At 40.8% G+C, this 14797-nt stretch overlaps 1 protein-coding gene and 1 pseudogene across 1 annotated transcript in view; one reads left to right on the top strand and one right to left on the bottom strand.

Annotated features, from left to right (window-relative positions):
- Positions 1 to 1310: 1310 nt before the first annotated feature.
- Positions 1311 to 3960, top strand: LOC139462624 (uncharacterized; annotated as a pseudogene).
- A 5706-nt stretch (positions 3961 to 9666) lies between these two features.
- LOC139462623 (neurogenic locus notch homolog protein 1-like) overlaps positions 9667 to 14797 on the bottom strand; it is a 39026-nt gene continuing 33895 nt past the window's right edge. The window contains exons 28-34 of the mRNA XM_071244456.1: positions 14185 to 14301; positions 13562 to 13759; positions 13313 to 13456; positions 11827 to 11943; positions 11032 to 11229; positions 10574 to 10717; positions 9667 to 10285 (exon numbers count right to left, since the gene is read on the bottom strand). Coding sequence (XP_071100557.1) covers positions 9708 to 10285; positions 10574 to 10717; positions 11032 to 11229; positions 11827 to 11943; positions 13313 to 13456; positions 13562 to 13759; positions 14185 to 14301 — 1496 coding nt within the window. The 3' untranslated portion in view covers positions 9667 to 9707. The remainder of the gene's footprint in view (positions 10286 to 10573; positions 10718 to 11031; positions 11230 to 11826; positions 11944 to 13312; positions 13457 to 13561; positions 13760 to 14184; positions 14302 to 14797) is intronic.

Genomic DNA, 14797 nt, shown 5'->3' with positions numbered 1-14797 from the left:
CCTTTAGAACGATCAACGGTATGAGGAGCAGCCAGGTCTGGACCAGACAATCCAGTAGTTGCAGCATCTAAGTTACTTATGTATAAAATACGTATTAATGATAATTTAAAGGGAACATGGAATCGGATGGATAACATGCATGAAACGAATGTTTGACGAAATCGGCCTCAGTTACATGTCCAAGTCATGGCTATCTTAATAAATATGGTTAAAGATAAAATAAATGATACAGTTGTAATTCTGGAACTTCCATTTGTTCACGAATGTTATAATATTTAACCTAATATTAATCAATGAATGTACTAATAGCCGAAGATTACATTGAGAACTATAAGTTATGTAACAATCATAAATATTCTTAAATCATAAATGTTTGTTCACACTTTCAGTTCTGTACCTGATCCCATTGCTGTAAAAGGTTTTGTGAAAACATTTTTACACTGTTCACATTGGTGTTTAACGTAAGCTCTGATATCTGACTTACATTTGCCTTCAGTCTCTCGTTTTCCTCCTTCAGCTCATGGAACTCCTCTTAGCCGCCGGATCTCATTTCCTCTTAGCCGCCGGATCTCCTCTCTTCGCCGCCGGATCTCATTTCCTCTTAGCCGCCGGATCTCCTCTCTTCGCCGCCGGATCTCCTCTCTTCGCCGCCGGATCTCCTCTCTTCGCCGCCGGATCTCCTCTCTTCGCCGAGGGATCTCCGGGTTGGCAAACGGTGTGGACATCGACGACGACTGCGTCTGGTTAGCAACTGTGGTAGCCTGTGGTCCCTGGGAAGCCTGTTGCATCAATCCTACCGATCAGAAAAAGAGGACATGGCTTGTAATAGAAAATCAAAATGATAATAATTTTGAATTGCACAGGAACGAAACGGTAAACGACAATCGTGATAGTTCTGTGGAAGTATCCGTGTTTTATTGCGAGCCATTAGGGAGCAGCCATTTGATTTTCAAAGGGGGTTTGGGGGTGGATTTGATACCATCATTTTACTTTGTTTTGCAGTTAAAGTACTGTTTCAGTACAAAACTAAACACTGATACGTCAATACAAGAAAAAGGGCATCTAAAATATCATTTAAATAGGGGCTTGATTATGTGAAGGAGCATGTCCGAAAATAATCCCGAGATTGAGGACTTTCTCCTACTTAAAACAAAGTTCGATCACGTTAATGCCTCAAACTAATTTTCAAGTGATATACACGTGCCAAACTGATGGAGGTATTCTAGTTGTACATGGTCATGACAAACCAAGTCGCTAAAACACGCCAATAAACGTGCAGAACTATGGGAGTGTGGTGTGTATATCTGCACATGCAACATCACATTTTTCGATTTTCGATGAACGACGTTCGATTCAGCAGGGCTGTCAGTATGAGTGCGAATGATTCCGACAACGATGTATTTGTCACACAATATTGTTTCACGAACACTTTTGGGGTGGACGTTAATTCCGATTTTGAAACTTTACTCAATTTGGATTCAAATAAACTTCCAAACTTTGATGTTGGTAAATGTGATTGATCTCTAAGGGTTTTCCTCCAGTTCTGACTCTGATCTGTACAAAGCAAGCCAAGCAATTGAATCATACGTTCTTAATGTGCTACCTTGTAACACTCGCTCGCCATTAACGTCATCAGAAATACCTCCATGACGAACAAAGGGTAGGTTCAAGTTCAGCAAGGTTTGGCAAGCCAACATCTGCTAATGACCATAAGAAGTTGTGTGATTCAGCATACTTTTCGAATACTGAAAACAAGAGAATGTGGGCAGCTCGCTTGTGTCAAGGGTGGGTGAAGGAACGGCGTAAGAGGGGCAGAACAGAGGACATGGTATTGAACCCTGACATTGTGTCACTGGCTCAGGAGGAAAGGGAGTCATATGAAACATTGACGTATTGTGTTCATGTAATGTGTTCTGGTTGTTGGCGAACCTTCGTGGATCGTCAGCCGTCAGCCACTGGCTATCTGGTCCAGAACTGCCTTATTTTTCCCCGTTTACATTTATCAATAGGCCGCCGCGATATAACTGAAATATTGCTGAACGTGGCATTACCAACCAATTATATTTGATCCCATTGGTGTACACGTGACGTAACTACGTTGAAGCAATACATATTTTAGCATCGATATTTAACTACGATGTCAATCAATCTTTATTTCACGCACTGAAGAGGCCACAGGCCTATAGTACAATTTGAAGAATATACAATTTTATGCAATTTATGTACATATCTCACCAAATCACCTCACGTCATTCTCCATCGCATCTCAACATAGTCACATCATTTCACACATACATTTCAATACCATACCCTGTAATTTCATTATTTCTATTTTACCATATCACAACTTGTTATATCATACAACATATTCTATGACATATCAAATTGTATCATTATTATAAGATCATACTATATAGTATTATTTCATATACCATTATCATATCATATAACTTACCATACATACCATCGTACCATCGTACCATATATCACACCTGTATTATATCACATTTCAACATGTCATATCACACAACACATTAGCAATGTCATAGCTTGTCCCATCATATCTTATTATATCATACCATATAATGCCATGTCATTCCATGCCAATTTATATATCAATCAAACAATATTTATTCAACACTGGAAGACCGCAAGCCATATAATATGAACACTTAAAAAAACCAGTATTTACACAATTTCTATAATACACATAACATATTGCATCATATCCCCTCATGCATCATATCACATCATGTCATGTCACATCATATCATTTCATATACATACAGCTAAGATTATTCTTTCATAAGGTTCTGTCGGTATAAAGAGGCATAATATATGTACATGGAAACATTTTGTAAGATACTTCTTTTTGTGTGTGACAGCAGTGTAGCACATTTAATAATATTAGGGTACCTGTAATAATAAGCTTGCAGGTATTTTTCTCTAAGGTGTAAATACACTGGACATACAAGTAAGAAATGAAATTCATCTTCTACTGACTATGATGTCATACTATATTGGGACGTCATTGAGTTTAATGACGTTAACAAAATGAAGTTCAATGTCATTACTCACTTTAACTCGATCGTGTTTAGATGTTGAAAACTGTTTATATTAATTTGTTTTTGTGTGTTATTTTCAGACCTAAAGACGAAAAATACACCGCATTTTACTTGACCTTGAAATTTGTGAGAAATACATGGTTTGCCGACATTCCGATTGGATTACATCCTTTAGGAGGCACTGTCGGACGACTGTGTAAAGTGACAGGCTTGAGTGATGGCTATTCCAACCACTCGCTGAGGGCCACCACTGCAACGTGTCGGTGTGAATCTGGCCAGGACGAACAGCTTATCGCTGAGAGGACAGGGCACATTGAACGTCTCTGGCAATACGAAGCTACAAGGTATGGTTTGATACATTTGCACTTGTTTGTAACATATGCTTGTCCGTAAAATACTACAGATATTATTAATACGCCCTCAATTTATCGAACAGAAAGCTCAGTTGTATGTGGGTCACTTTGAAAAAGAACAAACTTTCGTATGTGTGATATCTAAAACATGAAAATGAAAAATCTAGTATTAAGTTTAAGTAGAAGGGATGGTCGTTAATACAAGGAAAATGTTTTGAATGGGGCCAGATATGAATGATCGTTCATTTCAAGGATTAAACAAACCAGTCCATTTCCATAACCGAAATGCATTAATTTGTTATTTAATTGTACAGGACATCTGCGGAGATGGAAGCCCGTGTTAACATCATTCAGAGGAAATCCAGTAAACCCACATTCCCCAACTATGTCGACAGTAATCATATCTACGTCAACGGCATCAACTGCACCAACTTTGACCAGTACCAAAGAGACTGATGATGGCAGAGCTTCGAGGAATGGACGCGATCTTAATTTGGATCTAAGGGATGGCGTTGTTTTGTCTCTAACATTCTGAGAATAAACGTTGGGACAACAGTGATAATCTTGCTATATTTTGCTGAAGTTAGTGAAGATTGCAGGACACATTTCCTGTATCTTCTCAAGGGAATGTATCACAAAATAAATTTGCAAAAATCATGCTGAAATGAATTTAGGGGAGGGGAATCTTTCAAGGAAAACTAACAAGTGCATTTATAATGCGCCAGATTCCATTCACCAAGTGGATGCTCTTATTATTACTCCGGTCAATTGATCAGTGAGCACTCAATTTTCATTCTCAGCTCCCTGGGGAGTATACAACCCAAGCTGCCTGTGAGGCGCTAGAAGGTTAACAGTCACCAGTTACCATCTCATCCTACCGGGTACCCACTCACAGCTGGGTGAACAGAGGCACATTTCAAACAAAGTCACTTGCCTAAGGAGACACCACATGTGGTACATGTGCTTCAGTGGGACGATTACTCAAACTTACCCTTACTCAAACTGTTGGAGTGTTAGCCAAATGATCTACCCAACTGTCATTATAGTTCAGGTAACTTTGTTTTAATAGATTAGAAGTCCCACCCCTGAAAATCAAATGGTTGCTCCCTCAACCCCAGCCTCGCCAACAAGCATGCCTCAACGAGCACCTTGAACAATGGGGTTCTCAGTGAGATGGCGCCAAGCTTCTGCCCCATCGGATACTTATGCAACACCGTCCCCGCTGTCGGACGTGCAGAACTCGAGTTACAAGCTTTGCTCTGTGGAAATAAACATCCTGTCTAAAACCATTGCACACACATTTTGTTACCAGTAATAGTATTTGAAAGTGATACTTCTTGAATCCTTTGTAGATGGGGCCCGCCTCCATGGTCTAGTCGTAGAGCGTCCGCCTGGAGAGCGGAAAGTCCGGGGTTCGATCCCCGACCGCGTCATACCAAAAGACGGTAAACGATGGTACTTGTTGTTACCCTGTCTGGCGCTCGGCATTAAGGGGCTAAAACAAGGACTGGTCGGCTCGGAGTCAGTATACTGTGTCTGAGTGGGGTATTCATGTTAAACTGCGGCATGGTATCTCAGTGAGGTAGCACTATAAGTCAGCATCAATCCGGACTAGTACAAGCAGCCAAACACACACACACACGTACATGCACGTCGCTGTATAAGTGCAATAATCTTGGACGCGACGTTAAACCCCATTTCACCTCGCCTCACCTTTGTAGATGGTGCCATGTTTCAACGTCCATAATCCATAAGATGTTGCTAGAGAATTGAGCCAGTGTTGTCCGTCGGCTATGCTTGTTTGTTATTTTCATACCTGCCATGTTTGTTTCCAACCTTAATGGAATGTGTTTCGGATCTCAGATGAACCATTTTTACAGAGATAAACAACCCTCCTCAATAGGATTCTATGAAACTTGATCATTTGATATATATTTTTAATGTCATTTTTTTGTAGAATTTTTAACGGGTTCTACAATACAAAATTGAAAATATCGTATTGTGATTGTCAAGATTTAGTGAGATGTTAAGATACATATTGCATGAAAAGTGAAACTGTTTAATATCAAATGTAATTGACACATTGGCATGGGTTTACATGTGGCGACGAGATACGTGGGTAAATGATCGTTCAGCGTTATATAATCCAACTTGTCGAGCAGTTGCATATAACAGAAGGCGTTTGCATGCTTATTATGTGAATATTTGCGTCGAATCGCTGTTCGCACCGATTGGTTCTAGGTTTGTCGGCACAATACCCGTGCTCGCGGGTTTCACCAAAGGGATAAACAATGAGACCTCGATCACCTCATGAAGGTGGACCCGTGAAGACCCGGGGTACAATAGGTCTTCCACAACCCATGCTTGCCGTAAAAGGCAACTAACGGGATCGGGTGGTCAGACTCGTTGACTTGGTGGATGCATGTCATCGTGTTCCAAACCCATGCTCATGATGTCAATCAATGGATTGTCTGGTCCAGACTCGCTTATTTTTTACAGCCAGTCATATAGCTGGAATATTGCGGCGTTAAACAACAAACAAAACCACATTAAGAAGTCACGCCTTAATATTACTGGAATACTATTCAAAGCGAAGTTAAACCCAACTCGCTCATTCACACATCCAAAATATAAATATCTGCTTCTACTAGTACTAATAAACAGCAAACAAAACAAACTTCTACAACTGCTGCTGCTACCGCTGAAACTACTAATCTTGTTGCTGCTACTAATACACCTAATGCTGATACATGTACTACTACCACTGCTGCTACTACTAATATTACTTCTACTGCTACTACTGCTATTACTATTATTCTGCTTCACATTCTTAGATGTTTATACCAAAACCGACACACCTATAAACACGCTTAAAAAATAGAAACGCACAGGTAGATTTTTAGTAAATTTATTGTATCTAATAAAGTCGATATATTTCATTTAATATGATAGATATAAATATGACATTTTGGGGTCGATAGTCACATGTTGTCGTTGTGCACAGGCATTGAAAACTGTTCATTGTCATGTCACATAAGTCCACAAGGTTGCGCTGAACTCAGTATCTCGTGTGACCGCCCCGGGCAGCAATCACGGCCCTGCATCTCCTTGGCATAAGTGGATAATTTATGAATTCAGTTCTGCGGAATTCTGCTTGTAACGCGTTGGCCAGTTTGGGAGTGTCTGCGGCGTGTTTTGACGTTGACGTGCTGGTCGACCGAGATCATCCCAGAAGTGTTCGATTGAGTTGAGATCTGCAGATCTCGGCGGCTAGGGCAAAACGTTGATATTATGTAGGTAGTCTACCGTGACACGAACTGTGTGCGGTGGAGCGTTGTCCTGTTGAAACAGCTCCCTCTGGCGGTCAATGATTGGAAGAAGGTGAGGTTGAAGAATTTGATTCATAGAGCGATTTGTTGTCGAATTTGCCTGAACCACAACCAAGTCAGATCTCGTGGTGTAGGATATGGATAGCTTCAAGGGGTGCACGTCTTGTCCCGGAAAGACACGAGTTGGTCACGGATGAGTCAATAATGTCGTGGCAAATGCCAGAATTAGACTAAAACCTGTAGAAAACGTTCCTAGACCTTAAATGGTGCGATTTGAAGTTTATTACTAAAAAATCTGCTGATTAGCGAATACTCTCTAAATAGCCCCCTGAATCCCGCGTATCACACCGCTGAGTACCGAATACCCTCTGAATACACTCCGAATCTCGCGTACCATACTGCTAAGTACCGAATACCCTCTAAATACACCCCGAATCCTGCGTACCAAACTGTTGAGTACAGGAATCCCTCTAAATAGAGCCCGAGTCCCGCGTACCACACTGCTGAGTCCCGAATACCCTCTCCTCAGACCCCTGAATCAACCGCACGAAAAGGAGATTGGCAGCCTCAATAACTGCACTGTGCTTCACAAGTACTTTGAAAGATATAGTCGGTTTGAACACTCACCTGGGAAATATTACATCCCGGAATCGCTTTGGTTCTGAAATTGGTAGGGTAGGTGGTAGGGTACTTTGTTCTAGAAAATGTTGAAATAATTAAGTTTGCTTTAGATTCTACAAAAAACAAGGAAAAGTTGGCATGATGTTTTGAAAAGATGTGTAGTGGGACCCGTACTGTTTTAATCTTCTCCTTTCTGGCAGTGACAGAAAATCTCAGTCGGAGAATGAAGAATGGGATTGAACCCCAAGCCATCGCAATTCACTTTACAGAGTTGCGTCCCTTAGGCGTGCCAGAATCCAATGACCATAGGTACGAAGGCCTGGTTTGCCTAAGCTATAGTTTTAACCAAAGTCGTGGATTGCTGACAACACCCACCAGTGGACTTGTTGATCTCGACTCGAATATGTAGTCAGTCGCCATACACCTGGAATATTGTTGAGTGCGGAGTTAATTAAAAACAAAAGTATGAACAAATGTTCAATATATAGTAGTTATTTGCTGCTCCGTGACAATAAAAAGGACTGGCATTCAACAGCTTCCACTTTCTTTGTATCATATGTCTATTATTTATTTGTTGTTTAACTTCGCACATTTTAGCAATATTTCAGCTATATGATGGCTGTTTATTACTGAATCTCGACAACATAATTATCTTGCGAATTATATTGCCTTCAAAGATATAGAGGTTATCAGTTTTTAGGGGGATGATAAATATCCTGTAACAGGAATACACTTTGTATTTTGTGAGCCTTGGCGAGCAAACTGTAAAGTGTTTATTCCTAATACAGGATATGATTTTGTTTATCTATCGTGTCTATGAGACGTCACGTTTGTTTAGAGTCTGCCTGTACTGTCATAACGCTAAGAAGTGAAGTTAGATGTACACACAACGACAAAAAGAAACAAGATAACAATTCCAATTGTTTTTATTTGTAAGAAATGGTGGTCTGCCGCTCATTAGTACAGATATGGAAACTGATCCCGATAGGTTGGTGGCATCGCTAAATTGTTTCGCAATTTATATCTCCAAAGTTGTCAACTCAAATCTTGTAAAAATGCCTTAGCTTCGTCACAGTTAGACACTGATTTTCAGTTGATTAGACAATTATTTTGATAATGAAAGCAATTATCCCAGTAGTTTATCTAGATTCCCGATGGTTAATGCTGAGTCGATGGCCGAGTGACAAGTCCAAGGTGGTCCCACAAATGTTCTATCTGGCCAAGGAAGAAGGTTCACGGTAATGCGGGCTGTATGAGGCGTGGTTTTATCTTGCTGGAATAACGTTTGCGGGTGACGTGGAAGAAAAGTCAGTACAACATGGCGTTAACACTTCATTGATGTAGCGTGCAGCGGTAAGATTGCCATCAATAACAATCAGATCCGTCTTCATGTCTCCACTAATTCCACCTTCTCGAACAGCCCATTACCCCAGCAGCAGGAGCCTGAGTTGCCTCCCTATCCAACATTCCCATTGGCCTTTCTCTCTGTTCCAATGTTAATTGAGGCATTGTCCCTTCGTGGCAACTGAATGTGCAAATGCCAAAACCCGTCAATTTCACACCCGTTTTATATAAGATTTGCATACGGGTATTTCTCTAAGGGTTATGCCTTTTTCCTAACAATAAGAGCTTTTTTACACCCAGCATGTTCATTTTGCGCACGTCAGTGATAGGAATGAATAAGCTATATGAAAAGGTATTTTGACATTAGGTGACGTTTCTTGTCATGGAGTTTAGTATTTATTTCAAAGGGACGTTATGGAATGCATGCATGATTTGATGAAGGTCATTGTTGATATTGTGTACATACTTTTATATTAAGGACCCATAATCGTGGCATAACGTTGCAGATAATATATATTCCATATATTCAAAATCCTCGCTGGTAATCATACACACCCAGTCCCCATTTCAGATCAAGTGTTTGTCTCTCTTGAATTATATTTTTCTAAAGCTCGGTATATAAAATGAGAAAGCCCGTTTAATATCCTATAATTATGAATCCCTATATGGGCTATGTTGTGTGCAGAATTGGCATTGACAAATAAATGAGATGGACTTGGGATACGGCAAATTGAAACAAGAAATCAGAATGTGTAGGGTTCGATTTTGAGTGAAGAGTGTACGTTGGAATCCCACAATCGTTGATCTAAATACTTAAAACACCATAAGAAATATTTACGATTGTTGTTTTCACAATCAAAATGTCAGTGAAACAACTGAATTATCTTATAAAGAAAACAAACACATTTTAGTTGCAGAACGTGTATTGTATGCACAGATTAGAATTTTCCAAGCCGATTTATCTCGGTAATCTGTAACACATTAGGTCAGTGGAGTCACACTGTACCACATGGCATGATCTCCTGCTGAACTTTACTTAGAGTATCTGGGGCATCCAGCTGCAAAATGTGTTCACTTCCTGGTTTCGAAGCAATTGTGTGGATGATAGAATCATCCAGAACTTCTGATATGGCCACGACAAATACTTCCGCTTTTGCAGAAAGTTGATCAATTATAGCAGCTATAACCCCCTTATCTTCATCAGTAGCGTAGCCGTCAGTAAACATGAAGATCATATTGTCAGCGTCTGGTCGGTCGCCATTATCTGCTGTGAAAACGTCAGTGACGGCCAGTTTGATGGCGTCACCAATGTTCGTCGAAGCGCCCATTCCGTATACCTCCTTCTCCATTGAGGCAAGGACCGCCGCTTTGTCGTCAGCATAAGCATTCAGTGGGAATGCTACTCTAGCGCTTACAGAAAACTCCATAAATGCAACATTGTTAGTGTTGAGGCTAATGTTAGAGGAACGAAGCATCTCTCGTTGAAATGTTTTCATTTGCCAAAATCTGGTCGTGCCGATAGAGATTGACTCATCTACCATAATGAGGATGTCAAGTTTTCGTCCATTGCAAGCTGGAACATAAGATGTGACATAGTTCGACATCTTTCATATTCATCAATACTCCTTACTGGACTTTTCCCTTGTAACTCTAACATCGATTTTATTCATCTAGTTATTTAGCGTACTCAATTAAAGGCTTTACAACTGAAACAAAACATTCAGCAAACCTCCATGAAGGTGTACACACATAATATGTAAGTCGAACACTGGCTTTTGAAAATGTATCCTTCATGGCATTGGTTATTTTCTTCTGTATTCAGGGAGACTTTCATTTATATTTTAGGGCGAAAACTACTTACAAAAGCAGAATCCTGCTAAATTGGTTTGCGTGCTCAGCTCGTATATCTCTCTTCCACCACACATCGTCGTCCGGATGGTATACGGGTTACTACAGGTCACGTTTGGGAACCGAATACACACGGTAGATGTGTCACCATCTTTACCTAAACATTAAAACAAATTGTGTCGTTCTTTAACTGCTACTTCATAATAACTGGCCTTATTACATTTCTAGGTTTGTCAACACACTTGACAAAACATAATTCTATAATTAAGTAAGTGGAGTTAATGTGCTGATTGTTTGCTAAAAATATTAAGTTAATTCAACTGCTAAAAGAGACAGTTGGTGTAAACTGAGTTAACAACGAAACATTAATTCCTGACTAAGATCTGTAATTAAATAGGATATTTAATAGGAAAAGGTTAATCTAAAATTTAGAGACTAAATAATCGGTAAAAAAGAAATGCCATTTCTCACTTGTTCTATAAATGGGTTTTCTTGTTCCACACACTTTCCAGTTGCCAGGATCCTGACTGAGCAATTCCCACCCAGCAGGTGCTCCATACCAGCCCGGGGCCAATGAGCTGTCATTATGTAAGACGGGGTTCCCTGGGTAACTAGTGGCTCGTGTTGCTATATTGTCAAGCTCTGTGAAGTTTCTACAGGGATGGTTATCTGAAAACATGACTAACATCACCACCAAGAACTACTGGTGTTAACTTCTGTGACGTTTCCACATTGGTCTGTTCATAGATACATTATTGTAAAATACATAAACGAACTAAGAACGTTACCCATAACGGTTCAAGTCTTCCCCATTCTCCAAGCCAATGGCTTGACAACATTCTTTAATAAATATTTGTAAATGCATTGCTTATTAGGGTACAACACTGTGGAGCCAGGTAGTAAGCACTAAGTAAAGTCATGACATCTTTTGAGGGGCGGTCGGGTAGCCTAGTGGTTAAAGCGTTCGCTCGTCACGCCGAAGACCCGGGTTCGATTCCCGACATGGGTACAATGTGTGATGCCCATTTCTGGTGTCCCCCGCCGTGATATTGCTGGAATAATGCTAAAAGCGGCGTAAAATCAAACTCACTCACTCACTCACTCACTCACTCATGACATCTTTTGATAAAATGCCCTGAGGTGCTATTGGATTCTTTGCAGGCAAGTGGTTCCTCCCCAACCATTCAAAATGTAACGAGGAACGTTTAGTGTCAGTATGTGCTATCTGAAGTCTAAGTATCTCTACTCGTCAAACCTTGAACGTACCTTCACAGTTGTCCCCATAGTATCCGGGGGCACAGGAACAGATGTAATTAGTTCCTGTCGACTTCTTGCAAGTGGCCCCATTTGCGCAAGGATTCGAAAGGCATGGGTCATCCGTGTCTGCAAGAGGAGACAGCTTAAAGCTTTAAGAATGTCATTCAATTACAGCAAATATTCGACGGAAAGTGTCAACGCAGGTCCTCTTTTAAATTTATGTCTGTACCTAACCTTTATGAAAAGAGGGGGCACGGGTGGCCAAGTCGTCTAAGGCGCCGCGATTTGCTGTGCAGGGTTGCGTCCCTTGGGCACGCCAGAAACCTATGGTTGTGGGTTCGAATCCGGGTTCGCCCTGGTTATGTTTCTTGGTTTGTCAGCATTATACCCGTGCTCGTGGGTTTAATCGAAGTGGTAAACGTCTGAGTGAGTGAGTATGGTTTCAGGCCGCTTTTAGCAATATTCCAGCAATATCACGACAGGGGACACCAGAAATGGGCTTCACACATTGTACCCATGTCGGCAATCGAACCCGGGTCTTCCACGTGACTAAGGAACGCTTTTACCACTAGGCTACCCGACTGCCCCGGCAAGCGTCTGAGACCTGCATCACTTCGGGCTTTCCTCCCACATTAAGCTGACACGCCGTGATGTAACTGGAATACTGTTAAAAGCGGTGTTAAACCCAACGCACTCACTCACATTCACGAAATGAACAGCGGCAAGACACGGTTCTGTAATAATGAAATATCTCTGCTAAAAGCAGGGTTTATTGTACGATTCCGGATATATCCTGAGCATCTTTATGTTTCTAGGTTTGTCAGCAACATACCTGTGCTCATGGGTTACACCGAAGTGGTAAAAGTCTGAGACCTGCATCACTTCGGGCTTTCCTCCCACATTAAGCTGACACTCCGCGATATAACTGGAATACTGTTCAAAGCGGCGTTAAACCCAACTCACTCACTCACTCACTCACTCACTCACTCACTCATAAGCATCTGTTTGTGAATACAATAAAATAGTTATGATGATCCATGTGTTCGCAAAAAGTTATGCTGATCCCGCCCGTCACGAACAAATACACATCAAGACACACATTGCAGCAAGTTCATCATCAAAAACGATTCTTTGTGCTTCCTTTACAGATATTGACAGATAATAGACAATAACCTACATTCTTATCATGACAATTTTGCTTCCAATTATTGTGTCTCCACCATGGTCGTTCTGTTCTCTCTTTTGATTGTTTATCATCAATACAATGACAAAAACACAGTTCATATGATGAACGTAAACGTATAAACAAAAACAAAACTTACGAAAACAGAATTCATCACTGAAATTTGGCTTACCCATAGTGTCTATGCCGTATCTTGAAATAGTATTGATTTCCAATCATCGTATTTCCACCTTGATCTTATCTGCATTATTGTTTACTGTCCACACATATACAGAACATAAGCAAGGAAGCAAGGAATATAAAAGCACTTACGAAAGCAGAATCCTGCCAAACTGGTTTGCGTACTCAGCTCGTATATCTCTCTTTCGCCACACATCGTCGTCCGGATGGTGTACGGATTGTAGCATACCGCGTTTGGAAACCGTATGCACACGGTAGAAGCGTCACCAGATTTACCTTGAAACAAAACATAGTTGTGGTCAACAATGGTTCCTTTTAGAAGCAGGGAATAATAGCATTTTAATGGTAAACAATATTGAAATGTATTGGAATACATCTTACTCGTTCTATAAATAGGCTTTCTTGTTCCACACTTGGCCGAGTTGCCAGGATCCTGACTAAGTAATTCCCATCCAGCAGGTGCTCCATACCAGCCGGGTGCTAGTGTGCTGTCGTCATGTACTACGGGGTTTCCTGGGTAACTAGGGGCTCGTGTTGCTATGTTGTCAAGCTCTATGAAGTATCCACACGGATCTATCTCTAAAAGATCAATCAATCAATCAAATCAATCAAATCAAATCAGATGGTGTAAGCAATGAAATAGCAATGTGACTGAAAGCCAGTTTTGATTACTTACTTTGATTACATGATAAAATAAAACGTATGCTGACTTTAAAAAAATATTCTCACGTTTTATGTTGAACATGTATTTTGTCCCTTTCCTTAATAATGTATTGATGTGTATATATATTTGGTGTGCCAGCTGTTTAAGAACCGGATGTTAGGTTTAAAATACTTCATCATCATGATGTCCCAAATATTGCAGGATCAAAAGCCTACTGGCATAAGGTTCAAATTTTGAAGTGGGGATTGAAGATTGAAGATAACAGACTAAATGTTGTGTGTTGTTGTAAATGTTCATGCTATCATCATTGTTATGTCTGCCTTTCTACTCATGCACATACCTTCACAAGTCTTTCCATAATATCCAGACGCACAAGAGCAGATGTGATTGGATCCGGCCGTCTTAATGCAAGTGGCTCCATTCAAGCAAGGATTCGAAAGACATGGATCATCAGTGTCTGCAACAGCACAGAAGAATGGGGTGTTTCGACGGGTCTTTAGAGATTTATGAATATCATTTACCTAACAAATGTTATATTTGGTACAACACTTTCTTGGTAAAGTACAGATTCCCGGAGTTGAGTCCCGTCCGGGATTCGAACCCACAACGCCAGAGTGAGGCACCTCATCGCCAGCACACAAAGTCAGCGATCTAAATCACTCAGCTAACGAGGCTTCCACAGAAATGAAAGTCCGACTGGTAGTCTAAATTTTCACGGCTCCCATGGCAAAAAGCTATGAACACACAATGCCATTCAGAAAGTGGTCAAATGTGACAAATGTTATATTTGTGATAAAACTTTGTTTATAAAGTGGGGGCACGGGTGGCCCAGTCGTCTAGGGCGCGCGATTCGCTGTGCAGAATTGCGTCCCTTGGGCACACCAGAAACCTATGATTGTGGGTTCGAATCCCGGTTCGCCCCGATTATGTTTCTCGGTTTGTCAGCACCATAC

Source organism: Haliotis cracherodii, unplaced genomic scaffold, assembly GCF_022045235.1.
Source record: "Haliotis cracherodii isolate W230 unplaced genomic scaffold, xgHalCrac1.p SCAF_15, whole genome shotgun sequence".
Classification (NCBI taxonomy): Eukaryota; Metazoa; Mollusca; class Gastropoda; order Lepetellida; family Haliotidae; genus Haliotis; species Haliotis cracherodii.
This window is presented reverse-complemented; position numbering and strand designations above follow the sequence as displayed.